This window comes from Equus quagga, chromosome 18, assembly GCF_021613505.1.
Source record: "Equus quagga isolate Etosha38 chromosome 18, UCLA_HA_Equagga_1.0, whole genome shotgun sequence".
Classification (NCBI taxonomy): domain Eukaryota; kingdom Metazoa; phylum Chordata; class Mammalia; order Perissodactyla; family Equidae; genus Equus; species Equus quagga.
The window spans coordinates 14,405,476-14,432,974 of NC_060284.1; the positions used below are offsets into that span (position 1 = coordinate 14,405,476).

Consider the following 27,499-nt stretch of genomic DNA (forward strand, 5'->3'; position numbering starts at 1 on the left):
CAAAAGTACTAGGGTCAGGCCAGTAGGCTCCGTGGTTCCCAACGGTTGAAGCTGAGCTTCACCATTTCTCTGTTTTACAAGAAATCAGAAAACAAGGAGGGAAAGGCCCATAACTCTCCTTGGTAAGACTAGTCAACTGTGACTTTATGGCCAATGTTAACTTTAGATGAGACGAAATCAGAATGGGAACTTTGCTCCTCCCTTTACACCACCAGCCTGACAAAGCCCTGCTTAGCCAGGGAGCCACATTTGGCATATGAAGACTGGAGCAAAGTATCTTTTATGTGGTCTTCCAGCAGTGAGGTGAAAACAGGAAGTTGTAAGAAAAATCAGAAAAACCTTCTTTCTTTAAAACTTCTTATTAGAGACCCCGACATTTCAATTTATACATAAAAGAAGAAAAATACCATTCCTCCTAGAGAACTACATCTATAAACCACTATTTAAAGCGGCTCATGTAGAGAACCTGCAATTTAATAAGACTGGAAAAAGGTTAACCTAGCATCCCCTATATTTTTTTCATCCCTGTTTACTCAATTACACATGTACTTCCACAGCAAGCAGACGTCTAATTGTGTAGACTTCAGTGAAAGAGAAATGGGCCTTGCTGTAGAATAAATTCTTGGGTGTAACTAAATTACATACCACTGCGTGTACTTTTTTTCCCGAATTGCCCATTACTTTAAATGAAAACATACTTAAGAAAAGAACTGTAAACACTCAAAACATTTCTCAAGGACCAGTCTCCCTTCCTCCCGCTGATAAAATGTAGTTGTGTTTCTATTTTCCAATATTCTCCTGTTGAACATCCAAGGAATTTCGAAATTCCATTCACAGCTTACCAGTAAAACTTGAGAATTTCACTTTCAAATCACTCGATAAGCATGATCCAGCTTCAGTCCCTCTTTTAGCAAATGAATCCACCTTCGTTTCTATTCATATGATAGCATGAGCGTTCACGACACTGTAGTGTAGTCACTCACTGCACTGTGTCCCCTGAACCTCGTACACAGACGGGTCATCATGCCCCATCAGAAGAGGTGTCAGGACACAGCCTTTGGAATCAGGAAACCCATCTGGCGGGTGGCATCCTGCACAGTCACGTAAGCTTTCCGAGCCAGAGTTTCCTCTTCTGAAAAATGGGAAACAGCAAGCTTGCCTACCTCCCAGTGCTTTCCCGAGGACCAGATGCTATCACGCACATTGAAAACACTAAGTACTGCCCAAGCGGCTGTTCCAATAACCACGTTTAAGATCATTCATGTGAGGTATTTTGCTGTTTTTGTTTTTTAGCAGGCATAAAGAAAGAATGCAAAAATTTCATTTTCAGGTTGCAAGATGGGGAGATAGCCTGGTATCGTTTGGGCTGTTCTTTTTTAATTATTGTTTTTTCCCATTAGGATTCTGCTCCTCCTTGAAGATGACTCTTCTGAGAACTGCCAATCATTTTGTGTCCAGACCCTATTGCCCCCTCCCCCACCCTGCTGTTGTTTCTTATAACCGGAGATGGAGTCCTCAGACCAATATAAATAGAAACGTAGGAAAACCCTCACATGCTAGCATTTCGTGGTTCATGATTCCTCCAGAATTTGGGTTATCTGCTTAGTACTAGTTGAGGTAAGAAAAAATCAGAAAGACAGCTGCTCACGTTGTCTCAGAAACTAGGGAATCTCTTTGAAATCCACTTTTTGGGGTTTTGAAGTTGGTATCTGTGCTCACTGTCAGAGGGAAAAAAATAGTCTTTTCTTTGCAGCATTTGTTTGTGAATTTTAACGTGAGAAATTAATCTTAGCTGTGACATTTTGATCTCAAGTAAAGCCTCTTTCTATAATCCCATCTGAAACTATGTGCATTTTTATGCCGTGAAACACACACACTGTTTAATACAAACAGGTGACTCTGAACTAGGAAGATACCCCAAAAATGACCTACTACTTCTTTCTCCTTCTCAGGAGAGCTCTAACTTTGTGGTCTCAAAAGATTTTTGAAAATCAACACTGTCTGTCTCAGGAGGGCGGTAGGAGTCCCCGACATGACCCCACCTCCCACAGCAGTGAGAGGATGCTGTCGTTGGTACCCAAGTACTTAGGTCTGTCCTCAGCCGAGCTCTGGGCTGCAGTGGGAGCTCAGGCATATCCCCACCTAGTAGGACCACAGAACCTCAGTTACGTCATTCCTCATCCACAGGGTCGCAGCCAGGATCCAGTGAGATCACATCTGCAGAAAGGCTCCCAGAGCTGTAAAGCACTATTTAAATGTCAGCTTCATATTCTGACATGATCTGCTTGTGACAGTGCCACATGAAATTGATCCTGTAACCAGGATGTTGCAAGCAAAGCAGGTTGAAGAAGGTAATTCCTTATGATGGATGAAGCCATCTGTGAAGCTATATTGTTCTGTTTTGATCTCTCCCACCAAAAATCCAATAATTCAAGGAATTGGGAGTGGCAGTGCATCCATATCTTGAGGTGGTGATACTAGGAGCTCTGATCATAAAAGAAAACATATCCACACACCAATTAGCTGCTCTTCCTACAAATAATAATACCAGAACCCAGGCTTGCAAAACCAGTTTCTTGCCTACATACCCACACAGGGAAATAGAGTCGAATGTGGTATGCTTTTGCTCTCCTATGGCTCTGGGTTGACTGGAGAATGAGGGATAAAGACGAAAACAAATCTTGGTCCAAATCCACAATTTTCCCATCAAGCCACTGGTCCTACCCTGAGGCTCTGATTGTGCCCCTTCAATGGGAGTCTAGATTTCTCTCCATCAATTACCAACACATTATCATTTATACAGCACAAAAAGACATGGTGGCCTGAATTTGTGTTTCTGTGTTGCCGGCTTTGCTGCAGCTTTTCCCACCTTCACCAGTATTAATGCATCATGGCAGCCTGTGTCTTGGCTCCATACTTGTGAGTGACAAATGGCACTTACATCAAATCTGTGCCTATATTTCTACTAACTCTCTTTGTCAGTTAGGTATCCTGCTTCATGCACCCCAAAACCTCTTCTACTACTGTGGAAAGTCTCTATGTCTTATTGTACCCCTCAAGCCTAACCCACAATTGAGACTGACGGGTGACAAAGGGCTGAGTGGTCGGAGTGGCAACACCGTAAAAGGCTGTAATGCAAAGAAGCACCCACAGGGACTCAGGGTGGAGCTTGATAGTTGGTGGGTGTGTTTTCTCAAAGTGTGCCTCCCCGAAGATGCTGCTACAGTGCAACCCGGGTATAAATGCCTGATTGGATAGTTTTCGAATAAGCCTATGTAACATTTTGCTCCTTATATAATTGACGTTCTGAAATTAATGCCTTTCATGCAGAACACACCTAGCATTTAAAAAGAAAGAGACAAGATTTAGGGCCACCAAGGGCTATATGGCATCTTTTTCACCAAAACCAGAAGTGTTTGCCTTTTGTTAGTTGTTGCTATTGTTGTAACTGTTGTGTGTGTGTGTGTGTAAGATGCCAGATTAATTTTATTTACAAAAGATTCACATTGGAACCGTGGGTTTATTGAGCCTCACTGGAAGATCACACCGTCCCATCAAACGTGCCATTCACCTGCGCTTTCATGTCAGTGAATGCAGGGCACCACTCTTCTGGCAGAGAGCTGAGGACGGTTGCTTCTGTGCCCCAGAAACCTCTTCATTATCCATGCATTCATGGAAATAAAGCTGGGGTTCCTTTGAAGCACCTGGGCAGACAGAATGGAAAACTGTGAAAAGAGCTATGGATAAAAACAGGTCAGAACTCAAGAAGCCAGAGGTCAGATGGGCCCTTTTATAAAAGTGCATTGTTTTACGAATTCAGATTATCTCTGATCGAACTCCCAAAACTTGATAGCCAAATGCAAGAAAGATCTGATATAGTTTAGCCTGTAAGGTGGGTGTAAGTCTGATATCGAACAATAATATTAAAAGTTGAGGGAGAGGACTCAGTGGTTTCCTCCAGCCTTCACCTGGTATATTCAATAGCTGTATGACAAGCAATAAGCAGAGTCTGATTAAACAATCCTTCACCAGCAAACGCTATTGCGCCTCTTACCATGTAGCTGCATCTTAGGCAAACATATTAGTTGCTTCAGATGGGTCCCTGTGTCAGCCTTGGGCAATGGGCTATGGGCATCCCTAGAGGCACAGCCTGAGATGGGGATTCTTTGCAAGTGTGTTATTGGAGAGAGATGTAGGTTAGGGCAGGGGTAGGAGCTGAGCAAGGATGTGGTCCCAGCTGGGCACTAGCTTCAGCCTGATCTCGAGAGGACCTCTGGGGCGCAACGCCTGATCTCGAGAGGACCTCTGGGGCGCAACGTATACCAGAGTCGTCCCAGCTTGAAGGAGGGGCCAGACTGCTGTGAGCCCTTAGCTGCAGCTGGGGGATGGGTGCACTTGCCTGATGAGCGGCAGGACACCAACAGATCCACTATGGTAGCTCAGCTCATGGGACTAATCTCTAGGAGCCATGCTACATGGTAGCAGGTGTGGTGGTTCTCATCCGAATCCTGACCTCACTAAGAACATAATGACATGACTGTGAGCCCCTCACATGACCTCTTGAACATCAATGTTTTCATCTGTAAAGTGAGAGAGGAGGATGGTAGGGTTGGATTCGATGATTCCTATACTCCTAGCTCCGAAATGCAATAATTTCAACAGAAGTAGGGGGGAGGCTCAATGAGAAATAATTGATGGAAGTGAGTTAATGTAAATGTGTCCCTGAAAGGCCACTCATTAAAAACTCTTCTCTCACCTGGAATAGCTCTGGATACACCGGCAAATCTAAGAAGACAAGCAGCAAAGTTGCCCCAAAAGCATATGTTCGGAAAAAGGATGGCAAGCCGTGTTTTCAAAGTGCTTTCATGGCAGGTTACCTCAAGGGAGCATTACTACAATGAGGCAATCTCATCTGACTAACTCCTGCATCAAAGGGAATTAGAGGCAAGAGGCTGGAGTAAAGTGTGAGCCCTGCAAAGTGTCACAACCTCTGTGGAGAGCAGCTTGGCCAAATCTATCAAAATTATAAATACATGTACTCTGACCACACTGTCCCCTCTCTGGGAATTTATCCTATGGGTATATGTGTATGAAATGACATTTATATGAGTTTACGTGTGCTCTTTTTCAAAAGTAGTCCAAGATTGGAAATAACTCAATGGTCCATCAATAAAGAACTAGCTAAAAACAGTAACAACAACTATGGTACCTTCCACACGATAGAATACAACTGAGAAGATTCTGTATTGATATGGAAAGTTATCTAAAATATATTGATAAGTGAAAAAGCAAGGGGAAGAACAGTATTATTATAGATTAGTATGTATATTATAAACACACATGCTTGTATAACTATGCTGCTTTCTGTGTACAAAATGGAGGTAATAAGATTATATATTTATATTCAAATGTATCTATAGATATCTAGAAGTCAGTTTTTGTGTATCAGGAAAGATAGAGAAAAACCTGGTATGATTGGCTACCTATAAAGGGGAGCAAGTGGGAAAATGGGATGATGGAGACATAGGTGGCAATAAGAATTCTTACCAAATGCCTTTTTATAGATTTTCTTTCTGGAATTTTTCCCAACCACCGTAGGTTCTTCAGTAAGGAAAACGGAGCAGCTGTTTGATTAAAAAAATAAAATGAAAACTTAAAAGGCAGGCATCAATCAAAGTTGGTCATTCCAACTTCCCTTATTTCATGCTTTAATTTTCAGAGATTGGCAAACTATGGCCAGTGGTTAACAGCTGCAACAGAGACCGGTTGGCTAACAATGCTGAAAATATTTACCATATTTCCTACACAGTTTGCCACATCCAGCTTTAAATTATGGAGTTTTTTGTAAAACAGCTGTGACTACACCTATCAGTGAGCTTCAGAGACTGAAGGGTTTTGTCTTCTTGAAATCAGCTTTTCTGACCACAGATTGGTTATGCAGCAAGAAAATGAGGCCAGATACTGTACCAGTTAAGAAGAGAATGAACTCTAGGGACAGACAGCCCAGGGTTAAATCTGGGCTTTGTCCCTCACTGCTTCATGACCTCAGGCAACTTAACTTCTCAAACTCTCAGTTTCTTCATCTGTAAAAGATGCATAATAATAATACCTCCTTCATAGAGATTTTTGGAAGGTTGAGTATGTCAATCTTGGCAGGAAGTTTAGCACAATACCTGTTGGTACTGTCATCTAATGTTTTCATTTTTTTATAAACAGGGTGATTACCAGTTAAATGTGCTGGGAGAGGACACCATGGGAGGTGAGTTTCCTTTACTGATCAGACCAAAATTGTCATTTTAGTAGCTTTGAGCACATCTTTTTTGTTAAACACAACTAAGAGATTAGAAACTACCAAGCTTGTGCATTTCCCTTAGCCAGGGAACTCGGTTAAGATCAGAACTCTTTGGATCTCTCCTGTCTTGGTCCCCGTAAAGAACCGAAGGGATTCTTACTAAGAGATACGTTTCCTCACTGTCCGGAGAACGTGACCCCTGAGCTGCTCAGTGAAGAGAGGATTCTCTGGTAAAATATGTTTGGGGAGTGCTTAATCCCCTTTGGAAGATTCACATACATAACAGCACAGCAAGGCTCCCCCAAGTCCTGCAGTAAAGAGAGCTGGCGAACTTCAAATTTATTGAAACACGGAAGTCTTTTTCCTACATAGCAATTACTATTCTGCAGTGTGCCATTGGGATGCAATCTAAGAAACACCCAAATTACACTGCTTTGTAATTTTTGTCATGTTAAAAGTCTTGCAGAAACTAAACATCCAACCATAACTAGCTACAGGTGGAACTGAAAATAGATTAAATTTGTGAATTTGAGATTGTCCAAAAAAGATAAGGTTTATGATTGCCCTGGGTAAAAAACCTTCTACCACTTCCTCTCTGTAATAAGGTTGTTATAATTATGGTCTATGGAAATATGCTTATATTATCTGTAAGCACATACAAGCAAGTGATTTGGCTTTCTAAGTAACCCACCTCTAATCCTGCACTGATCCGTGAGCATGAGGTGGTAGATAAAGTGTCCTTTGATGGTAATGGCAATAGCAGTATATGAAAATCTCAGTCACCAAATGACATCATTATGATTCATGGGGAAAGGCGCATAAGCAAGAGCCAGGAGCAAATAATCAACTCTGTCCCAAATGGATAAGGATTGATCGACTGACTAATAAAGTTTTCTTTTTTCCTGGTTATAAAATTTACATATATTCATCATGGAAATTTTTTTAAGGTAGACAATAAGAGCCATCCAAAAGCTTACGACCTCTAAATAATCATGGCTAACATTCTGGTATATTTTATTCCAGTGCATTGTCTAGATACCTATTTATACATAGTTGAGAATACATGTGTATATACAAATATAGTCTCCAATTTTTTTGTGAATATCATAAGTATGTTCCTATGTCGTTAAAAACTCTCTATAGCCTTAATTTGTAATGACTACATTGTACTAATGTACCATTATTAATTTAAAAAATAACTATTTTTTAAAACTGGAATAGGATACAACTATACCAAAAAATAATAATTATAATAGCCACAGCCACTTTCCTAGATTGCAAATAGATTAAAAGTTGCTCAGCTTCATAAAAATAAACTGGAAGTCTGGAGAATGTGAGATGACCATCTGGTCCCACACGTTAAGGGCACCAATGTATCTGCCTTTAATAGAAAGCTCCAGATAACAGAGGATTTTTCCCGTCTCCATGGGCTGCTCTGTAAAGAGACTGGAGCATCTCCTTGATTAAAAGGAACAAAAAAGTCATCCTTCAGTGTGAAAACTAAATGGTTCCAAAGACCCCAAATTCTTTCTTCTGCTTCCAGCTCTTTCTCCCCTGTCTCCTTCCCCTTGTATCCCCAACCCAATTCTTCGTGTCCCATTTTCTCTCCTTGTCTGGTTAAAGCAGGTCTTTCCCCCAGCTGATAGTGGATTCCTGCAAAAATGTAGCATTGTGGATAAAAATGAACCACCCCAATTCCACTAAAAAGTAAGTTGTGTGACTGTCAGAAGAATGCTCTAACTTTCAGAAGTACTTATCATCTACATAAAATATGAAGTATAAATCAGAGTCCTATGAGTTCATTTTAAGTGTAAAAATTGCAATTTTGTCACCAAATGGAAAATAAAAACCTTCTAATACCTCTCCAAGTAATCACATTCCAGCCATCGTTTTAGTCAGATCACACCCATGGGATGAGCAAAGGCAGCCACTTCTAGAACCAGGCTAGGACTCAGGGTGCATCCAGTGCTGCCCCTCGCTCCCGGGATCTCCCCACTGAGAAGGCCACTCCAGGAACCTCGGCCACCTGGGACCTAGAGTGCCTGCCCCAGGAGCCCAAACTTCCAACAAGAAACACAAATTTCTTTGAACTCTAGTGTCTTTACTTTAAAATTTCATCCAAATTTTCCATGAAATGAAAAGCCGCAATATCCTACATCGTAATATATTACTCTCTGTTCAGTGTATCTTGCATTTTGAAAAGTATCTCCCTTAGCATACAGGTTAATGAGAATAATAAAGTATTCAAAATTGTCTTCAGTTACTCTATCTGCAATCATGTCTCTGCAGCTGAGGGGAGCATCCAGGCTCAGATGGATTTTGTTTGTCCAGCATGGTGCTCTAAAAACGTGACTTTGAATGATAACTCCTGTCAGCCATAGTCCACAACACTCCACACCCACCCACCTCACTGATTTAGAATCTTTGCCTGGCCTTTGCGTAAGCACATCAAAGAAATCTTTCTGGAAGTTCTTTGTGGAACCAGCCTGCCACCCCTGTGGGTGTTAGACTAAGCTGCTCAGAAGTTAGCATCGAGTCCAAGGATGGACTCAAACGTGCTAAGATTCTCTGACCCTCGTGGGGCCTGCTTCTTAAGCTTTACTCCATCCTCATTGTCTCAGAACGGCCTCTAGGCTGGAGCAGTCGCTCCCCAAGTGGTTTCTACAGACTCCCACTCTGAATTTCACAGCATCACAGCTGTGCTCTTGACCTGCCCGAAAACTCTGCCTCCAGGGCAGAAGCCTGAGTCTGCCCTGGCATAGTTGAGTAAGCAGCCTGCTAACTCTCATGTTGTGATAGCAGGTTCAACTCTTGAACACACATAAAGTCTAATCTTCATAAATAAAGCCTATGGCCATAAAGCAAGGGTGAGTTACTTGTATCTGCTCCTCTCTGAAACAGTTTTGGGTGGGACTGCTGTTTCCTCCATCCTAAGGTCCTCACTCTCAATTTTTTTTTTTTTTAGTTTGAGGATCCCCTGCATCCAGATTCAAGCAGTCACCATTGGTATTTTCTGAGCCCAGAGACCCTGAGCTCACAGAGCCATACCCAATTCAAGTTTTTGGCTGTGGTCAACTCTTTAGATGACCTCACTCTCACCCAAGGTCTCTTAGAATTTTGGTTTACTTTAGGAAGCTATCTTAAACATAAGACAATAATAGCATCATAATTTTGGCCAACGGACAAAGGGAGCCACTTCTTCATGTGGCCCATTTGTTTATGGGAGCCATTGAATCGTTAAGTATTTGAACCAAAAGAGACATTAGAGATCCTTGGGTCCAACACCTTTATTTTACAGATGATGAAACTGAGGTCCAAGGGGAGGAAGTCACTTGCCTGGGTCAAGTCAGAACACAACAAGACCAAAAATGGAGCTGTTGTCTACCTATCCCTCACGTCATCATTGGAAATCTGTTAGGACTCCTCAAACTCTGGAGGACTTCTCACATTGCCAAAAACTTCTAATCAATCCTTTGCCTTATAGTAGTGGTTCCAAAAACTCAGTCCTCATTCGCCACGTTAGTGATTTTTGCTTTGTCTCTATACTACCTATACTATGTGTTATTTACTTAATATTTCTTTCTAAATTGACTCACTGTTATTATTTAAATACATTTATTTTAAAAGGAAATTTTATATCCCTACCTTAAATGGAAAATAGCATTATTTTTTGTAAATAGGAACTATTTTTAAAATATTGTCTTGCAGACTCCCCACTTGTGCTTTGACCCCTCTTTATTAAAAGAGAGATTAGCACATGTTAAAAAATGTGAAATAACACAAAAGTGAATCACTTAGGAAAATTTTTAAATAATTTTAAATGTTATCTTTCCTTGTGACTCATGCTATTTAATGGCTCATCAGTAGTCTGTGTTAAAATGAAAATGTATTACCTGGGTTGGGGAATAGGCTGAAATGGTCATCGGGGCCTATTAATTATGGCCTAGTAATACATTTACTCAACTTCAAGCTTCTTATCAAAGAAAACTACAAGATTTTGGTTTTTACATTGCATGAGTAAAACCGCAGTTTCGATACAATATTTCTTGCCAATAACTTAAATTATTCTTACTTTAAAGGTTTCATGGAAGATTTGAGGAAGTGTAAAATTATTTTCCTGATTGGTGAGTAGCAGCCCTCAAATTTTCTAATGCAATTGCTAATAATAACAACTTGGTGGGAAAAAAGACTATTCATTTCTCATCCTGTTTTGAAGTCTTAACTGGTTTTTTTTTGGTTAAGAAAACACCCCCAATGCTTCCAGATTGTTGCTTTCATTTATACAGTTTTGTGTTGCTTTTGGCTTTGCATCTTTTCAGCATAGACAAAGTAGGACTCTAAGGAATGTCAAACTCCTGAGTGTAGCTCTACTGTAATAAAATACATTATTATAATCCCATGGGTAAGGGGATGCCGTATGTTAACATCTTTTCTGTTTGAACAATGACTGTCTCCTCCTTAAATACACCAGTGACCACAAATTCAAATATACCTCAGTAACCATCTCCTGCATTCCATACAGCTGACAGTAAAAATAATCTCACTTGTTCTGTGTCCTAGTACTGTGAAACTCATTAGTAAATTAACTGTGGGATAAAACTCATTTGGGGTTCACCAGCATTTTCTGAGTGTCTACTGTGTTCCGGGTTACCTCATTTAAACCTTCCACAATCCTATAGGTTGGTGGTCTATCGTTATTACTTATAGGGACAAGAAAACAGACTCAGAGAGGTTGAGGAACTTGTCCAAGGTCACAGAGCTAGTGAGCTTGAGAGCTGGATTTCCAGTTTTCCTCATGGAAATCAATGGGACAAGTTGCACAGCAGTTAAAATTGCACAGAATAACACAAGACATTGTCAGATCACTTCGTGAAACTTAGTACTTTTCCCTCTAATTCTTCAAGTCTATAAAAAAGTTAATACATCTACCTTTGCATTTTTCAGAAAATATCTATTTCTATTCAGAAGTAATGAAAAGGTCCACACCTCCTCAATGAGTGGGAAAAAGAATGGTTATCAGCACCCTAGAAATATATTGAGTAAACTTAGAATCTTGCACCCTAAAGGCAGGATGCTTCCTTGGAAATCTCTCGATTAGTCTTCCTCATTGTCAGATGAGTCCCAGAGAATTTAAGGAGTTTGATCAAGGTCATTCAACCGACTGGTGGCAGAGAGGAGACCAGGGCTGTAGTGCCCCATTCCAGGGTCCTCCTCGCTCAACCACTCTGTCCTGTGGGTCATTACCCTGGACTGTCTCCCACATTCACTCATCCACCAAATACTTACTGAGTATTAGACCCGTGCTGGGCAATGAACAAGGGTCACAGAGCTTCCATCTTAGAGGGAAAGAAGAACTAATCGAATTATTATCCCAAAACTAGGAAGAAAACAAGGAGCTGAAACAGGGAAGAACCTGGATGGAGTGTTTGGGGTAGAAGTGGGGGATTACTTTCACCAAGGTGATCAGGGAAGGCTTTCCTGTGGAAGTAACATTTAAACAGGGAACTAATGGAAGAGACGTGGCGATTGAAGGGATCAGTGAGACGTGAGAGGAGGAAGAATTACAGCCAAAGAGAACAGCATGTCTGAAGCCGTGAGAATTCTTGAGCCCAACCTGAGTTCTATTTCTGACCTGCGTCCCTCTAGCTGACCTTAGTCTTGGGAGCTGGATGGACTGTTGCCACATCTATTTTAATCTTTCCAGAAAGTAAAAGTATGTTATTTCTACTCCTTACTGAAGAGAAACTCACCATCATAATTTCAAAGAAAATTCCCCTTTCCATATAAACTTTAATCAGTTTTCTTGGCATCCAGGCTGTACACCATCAACTACACTTGCTGTTCAGCTTGTATCTTAGGGGCCAAATTAGGAAGGGGAGAGACTCTTGAAACTTGATGTTCAGGAATCCAAAGAATGAGCCTTTATTGTTGCATAGAAATCTGTGTTTTTAATATTGTGGTCAAAAAAAAGCTTCTAAAAATAGTACAGCATGCTTTGTGGTGGTTGTTATTTCTCGAGCAAGAATATTATTTCCAATTTACCCATTGTTTAGCACTCACAGTTGAATTTTGAGATGTACTTTCAAATATCACTTCTGTCTGTCTAGACATAACTAATGATTTTGGCTCACCTGTTCTTAAGTCCTGTGTCCTTCAGACAGTCAAATACATAATATAAAATCTTTGGTCTCAGACAAAGCTTGAGACCACCAAGGATCCACAGACCACCCTCTGGCAACTGCTGCTCTGAGCAAAAGGTTTTTCTTATATCCAAGCGTACTCTCCTGAGTTTCAGCTTATCGGTCAGTCACTGTTCTAGTAAAAAAGATTTCAGCCTCCTGTGTGGGCAATAGAAGGTACAAAGCCACTGCAATATGAGGAAAAATAACTGTTCTTCTTCTAGAGTATTTACTGGACTCTGCTTGAAAATTAAGGCGTTAGTTCGAAGCACTTTCTTGACAGACGGCAGAGTGGTTTTGATGGGGCTATATTTTTTGAGGTTAATTTGAGCTTGTAAAAATACTTGGGGTGCATTGACACACTCATAGCAGTTTTGATGAGTTTTAATAAACAGGAGTCAGTTGATTTCAGTGAAACAAGTGTGGTTTTGTCTCTATGAGAAATAGCTAAATTTTTCACTTTTCAAATTATTGTCTCGGCATCTACCAGAACCACAGTGGAGCTGAGTCTTAGCAGAGTTTGGTTGACATCCTCACTGTTAGTCCTAAGACAAAATTAATATTCCTAAAGCACTCTTCCTCTGTCTCAAAGTATCCATGAGTTCGCTTCAGTCCACAGAAAGGTCCAAATGCCTTACACTGTCCTTCAAAGCTCCCTACTCCTGGTCTCAATGTGTCTTCCCCGTTTCCCACTGTCCACCCATGTGAGTCTCTGGCTCCAGCCCTTCCTGCATCATTATTATCTCTTGAACTGTCCTCGCTTTTACCAGTCCTTCACTTCTCCCCTGGCTAATCGTGCCCCACGATCAGGTGTAAGTTCTAGCTCCCTGGAAAGTCTTCTCTAATCGTCAGCCTTCCTCCTCGGTCCTCTCCATCCCTCATGTCTGCATCACTCATTTAGCTGCCCCAAAATGACTCGAACAACAAATATTTGTTGGAATAATGAATTCTTTAGGAAGCAGTGTGGTCAGTTTCCATAACAACCAAAATAGCAATTGAAATTCCTGGCCTGGAACTGGCAGGCAGGTTGCTGCTGCTGTAGCTGTCTCTGGCAAGACGGTTTTCAGGTTGATTATGAGCCTAATCAGATGCTCCTTATGCCATGTAGCTGCTACCCTCTCTCTGAGAACAAGCAACACCAACTTTCCCCCCTAAGCTGGTGCTCTTTGTGCTCATTTGCAAAACAGTTATAAGTGGAGGCAGGTAATAGCACTGACAGTCATCTGAGTGGAAAAAAGTGTTCAGGGACGTGTACCGACTGGGCCAAAGGGAAGGGTGGCAAAGATGGACCTCGATGGCCCTTTGAATGTTGTGTGACTACTACCCCTTTGTTCATAAAGGAAGCAGCCCAGTCGCTCTTTGTAGAGAAATGCCTTCCAAAGGACAGGTGCGGGATCTCCCAGGAGAGGGCCTGGTGCTCAAAGGATTGAAGGGGGTTCTGGGGACTTTGGTTGTTCACACACAAGATATGGAACTGTGCTGATGTACAAGACTGGGACTCAGTCATTGCAGAAAACGGAAAATTATTTGGAAAAATGTAAAAATATCCTCTAAAGAGCCTCATTATCTCCCACTAACAGCCTCCTACAGTTTCTCACAACCTTTTCTGGTACATTTCTTTCCTTTTTCCTTTTTTTAAAAATCTCTTGATCGTTATCTTGCTATTATCCAATCCATTTTGTCTTCTTTTTCCCCTATCTGCTTTTCATAGCCTGCCCCGGCCCACAATGTGACACACGCTGAATTCCCATTAACCCCTTTCTGAAGCCTCGTAGAAGAGCTTCCGCTCGCAAAATCGTCTGACTTTCCACGTGAGGTGTGATGCTAATGGCATAATGATCAAGACATCATTCAATGGCCGTAACTCTCAGTGTGTCAGGGACACAGATGGCCTCGCGTACTGTGGCCTTAGTGCTGATAAACTGCTCTTAAGTAGTAAGTTTTGGGAGGCACTTTGACAATATTCTGTGTTATTCTGTGCATTTTTAACCACTGCATGACTAGTCCTATTATTTCCTGGAGGAAAACTGGAAAATGAGAATTTTTCCTTAAAATTCAATCTTTCAATGCCTTCCATTATTTCATTAGAACTCTATTGTCATTTCATTGTTGCCTATTGTTAAAGAACTATGAATTAATTTAATTTTTACAGGGTAGCTACTTGGGGATCTGATTGAACATTTTTGGTGGAATTGACTCACATATTTGGTTAAATTAAAAATGAAAAACAGGGGCTGGCCCTGTGGTCTAGTGGTTAAGTTTGGCATGCTCCATTTCAGCGGCCCAGGTTTGGTTCCTGGGCCCAGGGCCTACACCACTCGTCATCAGCCATGCTGTGGCAATGATCCACATGCAAACTAGAGGAAGATTGGCACAGATGTTAGTTCAAGGCAAATCTTCCTCAGCAAAAAAATAAAAAGAAACACAAATCTGATTGCTTTAATTTGACGTAGCTAAAATAGAAGCTAACATTTACTGAATTCTTAACACACACTGGGCCCTGTATAAAATGTTTTATAATGTTATCTTATTTAATGCTTGTATCCCTATGAAGTAAGTGTTATCGCCATCCTGACTTTTCACTAAGACATTAGGGAGTTAAATAATTTGCTAATAAGTGATGGCCCTGGGGCTTGAAAGCTTGGATTTTATCACTGGCAACAAATGCTGCCAGCTGTTTTCCTTGAAGTGACATGCCTCCTTTATTTCTTTTCAAGAAAATGTCTGCCTAGTACTCCAGTCTGAAAAACCATAGTTTATCTGTTAGTTGGTCTTTCAAAAGGTAAAAATGGTATTTAACTAAGAAAGCAAGTAGTTAAGCAACTCAACCAACCACAACTGCTTTTCCTGGAGAAAACCATTACGCTCGGGCGTGCTGGAGTGCCTTATGAGTACTTCCCATTTTGTCAGACAAAGTGTTACAATGACGTATACTCAAGGTCAAAATTAAATTAACCTTTTTTACTGCTTCATCAAGGACATTCGTAAGAAAACTGGCATTTTTCTGCTTTTTCCTTTTACTGCGAGTTCATGGTGGTGGAGAATAATGACTAGTAGAATTGGATTCGTACCACCGTTTTACAAGCATTGCTTCTGCACCATCAGTGAAAAGCAAATAAGGTCTTAGTGCTGTCATGAAAATAGGGGACCCCCGTGGTGTGTAGACAACACTTTGGGAACCCTCATCCTAGGGTTAACTGGAGTGAGAGGGGTTGTCGACCAGCTATGTGAAACGTCAGAGTTAGCATTTGGGAGGTCTTGGAGGAAAAAAGTCCCTTGGGCCTTGTTTTCACTTGTCCTTTCAAAAGCAAAGGACCTCGAGAATGTGAGGAAGGGATCAGGGAGAAAGGCTGTATCTACTGAAATCCCTGTTTCTCTGCCTTCTGTGGGCCTGGAAGTGTTCTGAATGCTTCTCTGTACCCAGCGGTGCAGGGAAAGGAAAATCTAGGCGCTTGTCAGGTCAGGCAAAGAGGAACGCACAAGGACGCCCAGCAGGAGGCTCCAGAGCAGGGGCTGGGTGGAAGGTGGAGGGGGTACACCTCAGGAGATCAACAGCAGGAAGAAGCAGGACCTGAGGAAGGGTGAAGAACACCCTCGAGATGGGAAAAGAGACCGAACTTTGAACTTGTCTAAGTCCAGTCTGGCTGTTATAACAGAATGCCATAGACCAGGTGGCTTATAAACAACAGAAATTTGTTTCTCACAGTTCTGGAGGCTGGGAAGGCCAAGATCTAGGCACCAGCAGATTCAGTGACTGGTGAGGGCCCTCTTCCTGTTTCACAGACAGCCGTGTTTTCACTGTATCCTCACATGGTGGAAGGGCAAGGGAGCTCTCTGGGGTCTCTTTTATAAGGGCACTCATTAATCTCATTCATGAGAGCTCCACCTTCAGGACCTAATCACCTCCCAAAGGCCCCACCTCCTATACCATCACGTTGGTGTTAGGATCCAATATGAATTTTAGGGGGGCAGAGATATTCAGTCTATAGCAGAACTGGACTATCGAGGTTATCAGGAATCATTGGATTGGACTAAGAAAACCCAGACTAGGCTGGATTGAGTTTCCACTGTGAAGTCAAAACAGGCAGCTCAAGACACAGGCTGGGTTCACATAGAGAAGTAAGTTTCCACGTGACTCCCAGGCCTGAGGTCTGCCCAACTGTGAAACACCATCCCTGCTCCAGGCACAGACACACGATTGCCACAGCTCTTTCTCCCCTGAAGGGTTGCAGTTACCAAGGGCCCCTTTGGCACTCTCGTGGCCAGACACCTGTATTTCCAAAGTCCAGACCATTCAGGATGAGAGCGTAAAGGAAGAGAGACTTTGGGCCACTTTCCAAGATAGCCCCAAATGTCGATGGGGTGTCTTCCAACTGTTAGAGAAATGCAGGTGTTGGGTGCTGACAATGAACCTGCTTAATTACATAAAGCTTTTCACTGCAAAAAGGCTCTAAGTTATGTTGAACTAGAACAAAACACTTTCTTTATTTAATCAGACCAAATTAATAAACCTTTATCGAGGACTTACTGTGCTTAAAGAACTGTGAGATTCAGAAAGACATTAAACAGCCCTTGGAACACTGCATGACATGGCAGAAGTGGGTTTTTATTTTTTCTGTGTTTCTTAAATTATTTTCTAAGGGAAAGGGAATGTTGCTGAGTTAATTAGGAGTCATCCAGAAGGGCAAATTACCGCTAAGAATAAAAAAGCACAAGCGAATGAGTTTTATGAGGCATAGTGAATGGAGACCTCAGACCTTCACACGCATTGTCTCCCTCCCCATTTGTTGAGATGTTTCTGGAAGCTTCATTAACTCATCAACTGAGTCACCAGGTAAAGTTTTAGGGACTCATCCTGTTCCCTCAGTCAAGGCCGCCTCTCCAGGCCTGACTCACTGAAGGCCTCTTTTGCTTGTTCCAAGACCCACTAAGAATGATCAGTGGACAGTGGCTGATGCTACGATTGTAGAAGGACCCAGCACTGGAAATGAGAGAACCCAAGCTCTTGTGTTTGTATGCAAGCTTGGGCCAATCCTTTAGCCTCTCGGAATTACTTTTAAAATGGCAAAATAACATTTGTTTTCTGTCCAACCCAAATTTGAACAGCCAATGCGTCATGTTGCTAATTCTTCTCTTAAATAGGAAGCATGTACAACAGAGACATAGCCCCAAGAAAGCGAAGGCAATTGAATAAGTCAAAGTCCCCATCCTCCACCCCAAAAATATTTAATTACCTAATAGCAATATTAAAATTAATGTGTGTATACTGGTGACTTACTACCTTCCAGACACTGTGCTGCCTTTATACATATTATCTTATTTAATTCTCACACCGATCATCAGTACTCATATTCTTCCCCACTTGACAGACAAAGAAATGGAGGCTCAGAAATATTAAGTAACTTTCCCAAGGTTACACAGTTAGTAAGTGACAGAGTTGGGACTCAGACCCAAGTTTCTCAGACTTCAAAGCCTGTGCTGTAAAAGGGTCTGTAGACACATAAGAAGGAGGTCCGAATGTGGGTGAGGCTGTGGGAGTACAGCGCATGAGGGGAGAGTTTGCCATAATTATTTGAGTGGATGCCTTGGTTTTCTATTTTACTTTGTTCCTGTGTATCCAGCTATTGATGTCTGAAAACAAAGACAAAATAATAAGACATCAAATGAATATCGATGAAACAGATCCCTGAGTGCCCCAACCATGTTTCTCCCAATTATGTGAAATTCCATATTAACTTCAAAACAAGAAACAGTTTGAATTCATAAAAGTATCTGAGCCATGACTGAACACCCTGCCCCCCCACACACACAAAGCACATTGATTTCAGAATGTAAACTACATCTTTTACTAAGACATATCATGGGTACCTTTTTTGTGAGCATTCCCCAAAGCGTTTCAGACGGCCAAGAGCAACAATGAGCAAGAATTTGAGAATGTGATGCTGGTGCTTCTGAGATTTTCTCTGTGGGTTGGCTGGAGTACCTTGACTACATATTGATCTCCAACAATGACTGAGTATGGAGGTGGAGGAAAAAGTAGCCTAGGCCAGGGGATATACAGACTTCAGGGGGCTGCTTAACTCCCCTATGATAAATATTTCTCTCACTGCTATATTAAATGCTTCCATTAGGTATATATTCCTTTGGGTGGTTTTCATTAATTCATTTGACACATTTATTGAGTGTCTCCTATCTATCGGCAAAGTGATAGGCCTAAGCATGAAAAGATGAAGGACGAGGCTCCCTAATCTCAAGGTGCTCATGTTGGTACGTGCCATGGCAGAGGCAGAGGTGATGGAGAAAAAGACTGAAGTGGCTGTGCCAGAGCAGGAAGGGGAAGTCAGAGCTGAGTCCCGAGGAAGAAAAGGAATTGGCCAAGTACTAAGTGGGATGAAAGGTGGAGTGGGCCCATGGCAAGGAGAGGGAACAAGTATGAAAGAGATAGCCTCGGAGGTGAGGGCATGGGAAGCGGTGAGAGGCAGAGCTGGAGACGGAGGCAGAGTCTGGGGCATGAAAGGCTGAGCATGCCAGGCTAAGAAATACGAACTTCATCCTGTAGCAGCTGGGACCTGTCAGGGCTCTCACTCAGCCACGTGTCATCAGATGGGATTTCAGAAAGAGCACTCTGTCAGCAGTGAGAGAGAGCTGAGGTTGCAGCAGAGAGGCCAGCTGGGAGGTCGTCTGGATGGTCATACAGATGAGGAACAAGGAGGCTGTTGAAGTGGAAAAGAAGAAGTAGATCCAAGAGATTTTAGGAAGTAGAATCAACAGGACATAAAGATCCCTTCTATGTACAGGTGACTGAGAAGAATTAGCATGACTCAGAAGTGGCTGATTCAGATGACCAGAAGTGCCACTCAAGTTGATAAGGGATGTGGCAAAGAAACAGGTTTTGAGGGAGCAATGAAGAGTTCAGTTTTAAACATTTTAAGATTGAGATGCTTATGGGACATCCATGAGGTAATATCCATTAAACAAGAGGTTTTCGAGATCTGGTACCCAAAATACAAGTTCTGGCTGTAGGTATGGATGTGGAATTCACCAGGATATCACTGGTAAGTGAAATCATGTATGTGCGAAGGATCACCCAGTGAGCTTAGGCAGAGTGAAGCCAGGGGAAAGCTGAGACCTGGAGTCTAAGAAATACCCATGCCAGAGCCAAAAGAGGAGAGAACAGAGAGGAAAGCAGAATAGCAAGAGCAAATGGTGTCAGAGAAGGCAAGGGAGGAGAGAGTTTCCATCTGGGAAAGTTTAAATAAAACATAATGAAAGTTGTCTGTTGGACTGGCAAACGAAGAGTTGTTGGTGACTTTGTTGAGAGCAGCTCCAGTGGGACAGAAAGGAATAAAGCCAGTGGGTTCATGGGTGATGGGGAGATAAGGAAATGAGGATGTGTCTAGACTACACTTTCAAGAAACTTGACTCTGAGAGAAAGGAAAGACTTAGAGCAGTATCTAAAGGGAAAGGAAGGTCAGTAGCGGAATATTTTTAAAATATGAGAGTCGAGCACATTTGTATAAAGAGCGAGGCAGTACAGAGTCTAATTAAGAGCACGAGCTACTTAAGTTCGAATCCCAGCTCCCCTGCGTCCTGGCTATGTGACCTTGGACAACATCCTTAAACCCACTCTTTCTCGGATTCCTCACCAGTAATGTGGAAGCAGTGATCGTAGCTGGGTCTTAAGGTTGACGGGAGGATGAAATTAGTTAACACATGTCACAGTGCTCTTAGTAAGTAGTCAACAAGCATTAGCTCTCATTATGACTGTTAGACTGTTAGACGCTGAGTGAGGGAGGACAACCGATAAGAAAGAGAGGATCCTAAGAGGAGAGGAGAATGGGATCAGAAGTGAATTGGAACAAGGAAAGGTTGCCTACCAGATGGGGAAGCCATAACTGAGGTCAGGAAGTTGGATAAGTTCCTGTATCTGTTTCCGGTGCCATTTGTTAAAATTAACCCTCCCTAAGGGACTGAGCTGGTAAGTGTTGTTTCCGTTGAGCAGCTGTGGTTGCCTGGGATCAGGGCGAGTGGAAGTGAGGAAGTGTCTCCTTAGGTTTGGGGCTTAAACCTGACAATAGGCTGCCATCTCCTCCGTGGACACATTCTTGCCATTGTTTACAACAATACCACATGGATTTTACTCTAGGAGGCCATAGTTAGCCTTGAGGAATGAAGCAGACTAAGACGGCAGTGATTAAGGGGACAATGACTATTTTGGCCTTCCTAAATGTAACATTCCCAAGGTATTTCCGACTCATTTTGCTCCAGGCTCCAGAACCAAGAGTCTCACAGCATCTTTTTAGCTATAAGTGAAACACATTTAAACCAACCAGCAGGTGGTCAAGGCCATGAAAGATTCTCTCCTCTTATGACTGAGTGCAGCTTGTTTAACATGACATGGTCCTGTGACCCAGCTGGTATTTCATCCTCATATTGTCTGGGGCGCTGACCCTGAAGGCAGCGCTCCTCATGGTTCTACTGTGCTCTGAGAAATGCCTTCTACTAGAAAGTGAATCACTGAGTTAGTGCCACACACTGCCCATCCACATCAGCAAATGACCAGTTTAAAGAGGAAGGAACCTGTTTGGTCTATTTGCGTATTTCCTGGCTTGGACTAACTCTTGTAGTAAAAGCAAGGAAAGCTGGTGTGAGCAGAGCAGCATGCAGAGCACAGTCTTGTTTTTCTGAAAAGTCCTCAGCTCGGTCTGGGTGGGGCTGTTGAGGCAAGGTTGACACTGCCCCTTGTTCCAACCTCTGTTGTTGAGAAAGGAAGAGAAAGTTACGCAGTGAGAAACCTGGCTGAGCCCAGCCAGCAGTCCCGTGGAGTCTGCCCCTGGAAACCCCTTCCACTGACCACTTGCGTGAAGGCAATGATGGCCATTGATTGGAAAATGACTTTTACTTACTCTCCTAGATGACAGAGACCATGCCGGTTTTTGGGTTTTTTTTCCCCTTTGCTTCCTGTTTTGGCAGCACCTATCAGCATGCCTGGCACTTAGTAGGCATTCAGTATATGTCTTTAGAATGAATGAATGAATGAACAAATTGAAATGGGATAGAAGATGATGACAGCTCAGATAAAGTTACACTAAGAGACTCTTCCTCTGGATAGGATCTGAACAAGCAGTGGAGTCTTTATAAAGTCATCTTGGCCTCTTCCCACCAAAAACAAACACAAAAAAATTGTGGCTTTTGGTAAACTTCCTGAGTGCGGTAGCATATGGCTTCTGTATTAGAATCAAGTTCCGGTCCACCACTATGTAGCTGGAATAGACATCAGGAAGCAAAATACAAAACAAATAGCTAGCACATCATTGCATTCATGGTACCGATTCCAACTGTTACCATCCTTCAAAGAAGGGAGTATGGCTGGAGCTGACATGTCGTTAAACTGTCATTAAAGATAGAGGAGCAAGAAAAGGCTGAATTAGACATCATTCCTGCAACAAGTACAGGGGAGAAATTTTTAAAATTTTTTTAGTGTCCCCACCCCTCAAGGAGCTTATTTATAATATATTTGATGAAGCAGAATTGATGCTTCTGAAAACTTTAGAACCAATATAGGACAGTGTAAAATTAACTGACAAAGGAGCTCTTCAGTGAGTGTTAGCAAGGATGAGAGGACAAAGAAAGCACGCGGCTGAATGGTTGGGAGCCCCTTCCTCGAGGAGCCGAGAACCCAGGACGACCTCAGAGAATGGATGAGACCCCCTAAGTTTGAGAGAGGGCTGAGGAGGGAGGCATCCCACCAAGGGAGATTGTAAGTCGGGAACGAATTATGTAGTAGGAATATGGCCCGCATGGCCCAGGAACAGGAAGGAGATGGGCCAAATCATGGAAGCCCTGGACGCAGAGGAACAATGTGATGAAACTGATGTTGACCAAGGACCAGTCCAGGGCTGGTGAACAGGCAAGGGAGCACCAGGAGGGAAAAACCAGGAGGTTTTTTAAATGCTCTCAGGGAAAACAGGTGAGAAGAAGGAATCTTAGAAAAGGTTTGCACCTGAAGTATCTCAGACCAAACGAAAATAATTGATTAGAGGCCTTGTTTTCAAGTCCTTTCCAGAGGAGGAAGAAGCGTGAATGGAAATGTTAACCCCGCCACCGCACAACATCACCGGAAGGTGTAAAATGAGAGACTCTGCTCACTTACTCACTCCTGTCTGGCAGGAGAAGCACAGAGCTCAGAGAAGGGTCACTCTAGCTTAATTCCCCAACCAATTTAGGAAATAAATCTTGAGCATCACTGAAAAATAATCATCCAGCCTTAATTTCAATACTTTAAGTGACAGGGCATTCACTAACTTATGAATAATGGAATAACTAATAACAATTAGCCCTATTTGGAATCTGAATCGGTGTGGATTATTTTTAGCTGCAAGTTTTTAAAAATAATAACAGTGGCTAAACAAGGTACAAATTTCTCTTTCTTGTAAAATTCTGGATGCAAGCAGTCATAGGAGTGGTATGACATGCTATGGTCTCAAAGACTCAGGTTCCTTATATTTTGTTACTCTTCTATATGGCTTCTCCAGAGTCACCTCATGTCCTAAAATGGCTGTTCATGCTCCAGCCTTTATGTCCTAAGTCTGTTAAACAGGAAAGAGGAAATGGGGGAGAAGAACATGCTTCTCCCCTTTAAGGACAATTCCTGGAAATTGTATTCACCATTTCTTCTTTTATCCCTTGGTCACAAAGACCCTTTTACCTGAAAGTGATACTGATAAATGTAGTCTATATTTCAAGAAGCTGAGTGCCCATTTAAAAATCATGAGATTTTATTTTTTAGAAGGAATGAGAAAATAGAGATTGTGTTTCTACCGCACAGTCTAATGCAGGCCTCCTTCTCCTGGCAGCAAGGAAGGTGGGTTTGACTTTTAAAAAAACAAAAAAAGTTTGGGTTTTTAATCATCCCTGGTAGGATTGAGCTCACCAAAACAGGCGGTGGAGGATGCTTCTCTGTGGAGTGGGTGCTACCACCAATATCCATGGCAGCAGAAGGAGGTAGAATTAAGCTGGGCCTCCAGAGATCTATAGTCCACTCTCAAAACCAGGACAGCAACCTGGCAAGTGGGCAGAGGCTGCAGCCTTCCTTTTGAAATGCTTCTTCTGGAGCTGCCCAGCAATGCCTCTTGGGCCACCCACTGAAGCCTCAATAATGCCACCCCTCCTCTCTCATACCCCACTGGGGGTCATTGAACTCAGATGAGACTGTCGTAGCCTTGAGCCCTAGTGGAGGAGGATGCTGCATCTGCTTGGTGCCCCCTGCAGACGAGAGGGTCCCTTCTCTCGGACAGCTACTGCCTTAGGGAGGCCTGCCCCAGACTCCGACAAAACTTTCTCTGTCAAAACTTCCACTATCTGCTTTAGTGCTGCCCTCTAGAGCAACAGAGCAAATCAGCTTTCTCTCCACCATTGTGGCCATTCGAGTTCTACCGCGCTAGCCATTCAAGTATTTGAAAGATTTATACCTTTACGATGAGTCACATCTTCGTCTGATTAAAAACATCCAGCTTCTTCTATTATTCTGCTCCTTGAGAGCAGGGCACTGTCTTCTCGTCTTTCTGTCCTCAGCCCTGAAACACAGTCCCTCATATGGATTCTCCATATTTACTCACGGAATGAATGGATAAATTCTACTTTGATCATTTCCCACTCCCTCATGTCTTTTTGGACAGATGTGGTCAAAGTCTCTCCTAAAACAGATTGGCTAGAATTATTTTTAAGGATTTCTTTTCTTTTTACAAAAACAATACATCTTCCTTGTAGAAAACATCTGTCAAAGACAACATCTCATCCAAAATCCCAAAGCCTAGGGATGAATACTATTAAGATTTTGATTTATATTCCTCTTAGGTTTTTTCTATGTACTTATTTTTTAAAATACATTTTTCCTCAAAATGGGATCATGCGACTTTAAAACCTACTTTTTGTACTTAACAAAATATCATGGGTGTATTTCCAAGATTCTACAACCAAATATACTATGTCATTTTTAAAAGTTTTTTGTAATTGACCTGAAACAGAGAAGCAGTCACATCAGAAGTGTTCAGCTTGATGAATTTTCACTAAGAGGGAACCACCCATCTTACCAACACACAGATCAAGAAATTGAACATAACCAGCGGCCCGGAAGGCTCCCTGTGCCTCCTTCTATTCATTGCCCCACAAGGAATATCGTAGATATTCCTGAACTTTATATAAATGGAATCATAGTGTATGCATTTGTTTGTATCTGTCTTCTTTCAATACATCATTTTAATGACCACATGCTATTCCTTTATATTGCTATATTGTCACTTATTCAGTTTATTCCTATTGTCATGCATTTTCTCCCAATTTTTTGCTTTCAGTGAAACTGCTGTAATGAATATCTGCATAACTAAAACAGTGATTTATTTCCTTAGGATAAGTCTATTGACCTGAGAACTTTCAAGACTTTTGACTTATATTACCAAATTGCCCTTCAGAAAGGTTGTGCCAATTTTATATTCCCACCACAGCAAGTAAGACTTCCAGTTTCCGTGCTGTGACCCAAAACTGAACACAAAACTCCAGATGGATTCCAACTAACGGTCACCACAAACGTCCCTACCTGTCTTCAATATCCTCACTTCCTTTAACAGGACATAAATAGACTGCAAGCACAAATATTCTCCAGGTTCTCTGACAAAGACAAAAACACAGAGTGGTAGAGCTGAAGATGACCTTGGGATTTATCCAGTCCAACAAGCTTATTTTCGAATAAGCCCAAGCTTATTTGGGCTTCCTAAAACAGAAGTCCAAAGAGGAGAAATATCAGAGCAGACAGATTCCCAGTGAAAACCAAACCAGAAAACCACGTGTAGAAAAAAAGCTGCAAAGAAACAACAAAAAATGTATTTTGGTAGTTACCTTTGGGGAGTGGGATTATGGGAGATTTTTCTTCTTTTTACTTTTCTGAATCATCTAAATCTTCAATAGGGAGCGTATATTTCTTTTACAGTAGAGCAAACTATTTTCTTTAAAAAAAGGGAAAAATAGAAAAGAGGGGCTAAGTTTATAAATTGCCTATTGTATTCATTTAATACATGCCTAAGATCGTAGCGTGAAGGGGCTACAACATAGGAATCTGGAAGAGGCGGAGCGCTCTAGAACAAAGAATTCCGAGACCCAAATAAGCAGAGCCTGACTGAAGCAACTTTTGGAAGGCTCTAGTCTGTAAGTTTGAAAAACTGAATGTGCTTGGTGAGCTGGGTCTGGAACAGGCCCTGGAGACCTCTAGGGAAAGAAAGAAAGGCCAGGGTTTTTAGTGGTGTTTCCTTGGGGGCAGTCCCCATTTGGAGGTGGAGTTAGGCTGCTGTGAGCTGTGTTGGGTGGAAGTGTTTAGGAGTCACTGCCGCAGTGCCTGCCATTTCCTCTCACCCAAGACCTGAACCTTCCTTGTCTCCTGTCTACGCGAGAGCTAGAGTCGCAGAAGCCAGTTTCAGAGTCTTGTCCTAGTTAGACCTTTCATGTATCTCGCTGTGCCTGTGGTGGGTATAGCTGAATGAATCCAGAATCACAGGGTGTTAGAGTTGTCAGAACACAGCCGAAATCACGCCCCTAAAATCTCTAGGCTATTCAGTGGTGGGGCCTGGTAGGGTTGCCAGACTTAACAAATAAAAATACGAGACACCTCGTTAAATTTGAATTTTGGATAAACGTTGACAGCGTTTAGTGTCAGCACATCTCATGCAATATTTAATTAGACGTCCTGTATTTCACCTGGGAACACTATGGGGCCACGAGGAAAGCCAGCCCTCCATGACCACTCCAATTGTTTGAAGACTGTGCAGTGCATTTCTGATCAGCAGGTCTGTCTGATTTCCAGAACGGTCTTCCATGCAAGAGACTGTAGAGTTTAGCGGTTACCAGGGTAGAACTGACCACTGGGCACAGATTTAACCTGTATAATAGGGTTACAAATACACGTTCTTCAAACAGTTGTTTTAAGGATTAAATGAATTTTTACGGATAAACACATAGAACAGATACTTATTAGATCCAGTGTTGAGCCAAAAGCAGGGTGAACCAGATACCTTTCTCTGAACAGTCTGCAGCAACTTCTCCAACATGATTGTCTCTAAATCACTCCATTGGTACAAAATCAGCCCCAGTCCCCCTCCTGTTTTCTCTGCTTTAGCTGAGAAAACAGAAAGTCCCCTCATCTGCAAGAGAGAGGGTGGCCCTGCTATTGATAAGGCAACGAGGATTTTTACTAACCATCATAACAACTATTCAGTCATGATAGATCCATTGTCTCAGCATCACTACATTATAAATATTAAAGGAACTATCAACAAAGACCCGCTGCAAGGACTACTGGGAAATTCACAGCAAATTGCCTTGCTTGGATTATCTCGTCTAGAAGTTCCAAATTGGGCTAATCATCCGAATTACCTGGGGCGTTTCCTTTAAAGATCATCTTTTTTTATCACGAAAATACTCCAAACATTCAGCAAAGCTGAAAGAATTTTACAGTGAACACTTGTATACCCACCACCTAGATTTCACCATTAACATTTTACTATAACTTGTTTCATCACATATCTGTCCTTCTGTCCATCCCTTTATCCATTCATCAACACATTTTTTTTCCTTACACATTTCAAAGTAAATTGCACATATCTGTCCACTTTCCCTGGGGAACTTTATAAAGCTGTAAATTCCTGAGCCTCAACCCAGAGGTTCAGAGATCTACTGGTTCAGGAATTTTTTAAATGTCCCCAGGTGATCCTGATGCACAGTCAGGTTTGGGAAAGTATCAGTCAGAGGAAGGCGGGTTATGCTAGAGTAACAAACAAACCCTCCCAAAAATCTCTGTGGTGTGGAACAACAAAGATGTCTCTTCTTTTTTTCTTCCTTCTCCTCCTCCTCTTTTTCTTCTCTTCTGGACTAAGGCTACGTGTTCATCAACAATTGACTGGGTTTCACTCTGGTAACCATGCTGATTGAGGCCCTGCTATCAGAAACATTGCCAGTATCAAGGAAAAGAGAAAAGAGAGGT

General features: G+C 42.1%; 1 protein-coding gene across 1 annotated transcript in view; it reads left to right on the top strand.

The window, feature by feature from the left end:
- Positions 1-27,499, top strand: part of AK5 (adenylate kinase 5) — a 223,464-nt gene that overhangs the window by 156,180 nt on the left and 39,785 nt on the right. The window contains exons 9-10 of the mRNA XM_046645725.1: positions 6,217-6,259; positions 10,372-10,416. Coding sequence (XP_046501681.1) covers positions 6,217-6,259; positions 10,372-10,416 — 88 coding nt within the window. The remainder of the gene's footprint in view (positions 1-6,216; positions 6,260-10,371; positions 10,417-27,499) is intronic.